Raw genomic sequence first — 3,734 nt, 5'->3', positions numbered from 1 at the left:
GTGGAGCTTCTCATCCACCAACACCCCCAAGTCCTTCTCCTCAGGGCTGCTCTCAATCCATTCTCTACCCAGCCTGTATTTGCGCATGGGATTGCGCTGGCCCACGTGCAGGACCTTGCATTTGGTCTTTTTGAACTTCCTGACATGGGCCCACCTCTCCAGGTCCCTCTGGATGGCACCCTTTCTCTCCAACGTGTCAGCCGCTCCACACAGCGTGGTGTCATTGGCAAACTTGCTGGGGGTGCACTCAATCCCACTGTCCGTGTCACCAACAAATATGTTAAATAGTACCAGTCCAAGCACCGACCCGTGAAGAACACCACTCGTGACTGGTCATCATTTGGACATTGAGCAGTTGACAGCAGCTCTTTAAATGTGACTGTCCAGCCAGTTCCTTACCCACCAAGTAGTCCATAGATCAAATCCGTGTCTCTCCAGTTTAGAGGCAAGGATGTCTGGTGGGACGGTGTCCAATGCTTTGCACAAGTTCAGGTAGATGACAACTGTTGCTCTCTAATCATTGAACGTAAGTTTGAGCCACTAGTTTGCCTAAAGTACAAGTCAATTCACCGTTATTTTGTTTTAACTTTGTATAAATAGAGGAAGCTGTATTGTCTGCAATAGTCAAACTGAACAAAGAAATCAACTAGGAAGTCTCAAACTTAATCCAAATTCACTGCCTCATTACTGATGTATATGTGATGTAAAAATATCCCTTCATCCCACTGGTACAGTACCAAATATAATAGATTCCTGTTATTGGGAAACCCTGTGGAGTTTTTAATCTCTGCTATGACTCAGTTGCATAATGCATACTATGTGAATATATTCGCTTGCATACTTTGATTTGTTGGTCTTTTATATGGTTCTGTGAATCTGTCGTATGTCAAGTATACCATTTCCGTTTTTGTTACCAATGCTTGAATAGCAAGCAACATCAGAAATGCGTTTGTAAACTGTCATTAATAATCTGAATAAAACACATAGTAAAAATAGCATTAAAGATTTTTTTTCTTTACAAGAGAAAGTGGAATAGTTTAACTTAGTACAGAAGAATAAGTGATGGGATGTGACTTATTTGATACTATAATAGGTGATCCTCTTCCAAAGACACAGAAATACCCACTAAATATCATTATTCTTGGTGTGTGTTTGGGCTGTCATTGTGACTTACAATGAATCTGTCATTTGCATGTTGACATATAGGCTTCCTTTTAAAGGTGCAGAGTTTCACATTGTAAATTATCAGAATTGATTGTGACATGTTACCGGGCCTGACTGCTTCCAAAAGTACCTAAGGACTTGCATATCATCTTTTCCTTTCTCATCTGCATAGTCTCTGCACAATTCAAAGAATGTATACTTGTACAGTAACAACTGTTATTATTGCTAAGTATGAGGTTAGCAATCTAGGAAGAAATCTTTATCATGAATTTAAACAAACTTTCTTATAGAAGTATTTTTTTTTTTAAGGTGAGGTTACAGTGCAAACTGGAGACCTGTTGCCATGTAGGATTTGTGGAAGAACTTTCTTTCCAGCAGCATTGGTAAGTAGTATGAGCACTGTTGGCTTTTTGCTCTGATAAGTTGATAAGAGAGTTAAGCAATGGTCACTATAGCTAAATAAAGTAGATCTCGGTGCTTGGATTTGGTGGGTTTTTTATGTTTTGTTTTTTTTTCCCCCAAATAATTATTGATTCCAGTTGTCTCAGTTTTGAAGCTCCTTAGAAGGAGGTTAATTTTATTTCAGCATCCCATCACTTACTGAAAAATATACGCTTCTAAAAGCATGTTCTTTAGGGTTACAGAACCGTTTCTTGCCCTGTCCTTAAATGTGAATATGGGTTTCAGACACCTCTGATTTGTCTTGCCACTCAATGCAAATGCTGCCTACTTACAGTCAATTTTTTATTTGCGAGGAGCAAATACAAATTTTTCTTCTTTATCACTGAAGTTTTTGTGACCATGTGTATGCATTTGTGAATTCTTGTAGTTCTGTTTTAAAAGTAATGGTTGGCTTAAATGTTTGAGTGATCAGTCTGATCTTACTCATCAAGAGTTGGGCCTTGTTTGCTGATTGGCATACTGAGAAAGAGGGAAATAACATGTTAATAGCTTATGTTTTCAAAACTAACTTCTATAGTCTCCTTTTGTTTTTCTTCTGCTTGTAGAAAAAGCATGGACCCATTTGCCAAAAAACTTCTGCCAAGAAAAGGAAGACATTTGATTCCAGCCGACAGAGAGCAGAAGGAACTGACATTCCCACCGTAAAACCTCTAAAGCCACGGGTATATTATAATTTACTTTGCATATGAACATTTTAGGCAAACTATGTGTGCATTATAATAAGGCTTATTTCTGCTGGCAATCTGTGATAATTAGATCAACTAGGATCTGGAAGAAGTCTAACTGTGGTGTTCTGTACTAAAATAAGGCACATACTTAGCTTGAAGTAAGAGCTTCAGACATACAAAGCTCTTTCTTTTTTGGTTTCTTAGCCAGAACCACCAAAAAAACCTTCCAACTGGAGAAGAAAGCATGAGGAGTTTATAGCAACTATACGAGCAGCCAAAGGACTTAATCTTAAAGACGGTGGAAAACTCCCTCCACCACCTCCGCCATCGTATGACCCTGGTATGTAAAACAAACTTTTTTTTTTGTTTTTAGCTTAATTTGTAAAAATTTGAATTGAAAGGAATTTGTTGGAATACATTGTTCACAAGTTCTTGAAGATGACTATTCGATTATCCCTATGCAGATGCCAGTTTGTGAGAATGGGTCTGGCTGGTTAGCGTCCTCTGTAGCTTTTGAACCCCATGACTGTTTTTAATGCATTGAAAGGTACTTGTGGCCAACTTGCAGCTTGCTACTGCTTTATAAACCATAGGCTGGACAAACAGTTTCAACACCTTGTTTCTGTCCACAGTAGTGGAACTGCTCAGAAAGAGCAGACTACCTTTTTAATTAGCTGCCGATGCTGGACACCCACAACCTATTTATATTGTAGGAAGGCACATCGACCATGTTCTTCAAATGTAGCCTGTCTCATTTCTTGCTGAATTCACATGTATTTTCATGTGTGCAGTGTATGCTCTAGTGTGGATGTGATCCTTCCTCATGTGGTGGGGGTACTTGTGTTTTGGGTACGTGAGGTGTGGAATTTGTATTAACAAGGCAATGACAGTCCTTGGGTGCCTTCAGAACTGAGGCTGGGTAAAGTGTTGAAGCAGTCTGATATTAGTGAGCAGGAAATACACTTTTCAGTTAACTTAAGTGATGTGATAATAGGTTGGAGAATTTATTTCTTCCTCTTGGCCTAAAAGCTAAACCATTTGATCAGCTCAATGGCTATTTTCAGAAAGATTGGGAAAACCAGAAAAAATCATCTGCTTCTGCCTGTCTGTGGTCAAGTGAGGACGTGAGTGTTCCCTGCCTTGTTTCTGTGCCGGAAATGTGTTAGTCCAATATTAGGACTGTAATTTTAAGAAGTGAAGTGGAAAGGGACCTGGGAGTCCTGGTGGACAACAGGATGACCGTGAGCCAGCAATGTGCCCTGGCAGCCAAGAAGGTGAATGGCATCCTGGGGTGCATCAAGAAGAGTGTGGCCAACAGGTCGAGGGAGGCCATCCTACCCCTCTACTCTGCCCTGGTGAGGCCGCATCTGGAGTACTGCATCCAGTTCTGGGCTCCCCAGTTCAAGAAGGACAGGGATCTGCTGGAGAGGGTCCAGCAAA

General features: G+C 40.4%; 1 protein-coding gene across 1 annotated transcript in view; it reads left to right on the top strand.

Moving 5' to 3' along the window:
* Positions 1–3,734, top strand: part of ZC2HC1A (zinc finger, C2HC-type containing 1A) — a 34,320-nt gene that overhangs the window by 12,976 nt on the left and 17,610 nt on the right. The window contains exons 2-4 of the mRNA XM_009891962.1: positions 1,474–1,547; positions 2,172–2,288; positions 2,499–2,634. Coding sequence (XP_009890264.1) covers positions 1,474–1,547; positions 2,172–2,288; positions 2,499–2,634 — 327 coding nt within the window. The remainder of the gene's footprint in view (positions 1–1,473; positions 1,548–2,171; positions 2,289–2,498; positions 2,635–3,734) is intronic.

Source organism: Charadrius vociferus, unplaced genomic scaffold (genome assembly GCF_000708025.1).
Source record: "Charadrius vociferus isolate BGI_N301 unplaced genomic scaffold, ASM70802v2 scaffold15, whole genome shotgun sequence".
Taxonomy (NCBI): domain Eukaryota; kingdom Metazoa; phylum Chordata; class Aves; order Charadriiformes; family Charadriidae; genus Charadrius; species Charadrius vociferus.
Note: the sequence above shows the minus strand (reverse complement) of the source record. Positions and strands in the feature narration are given on the sequence as shown.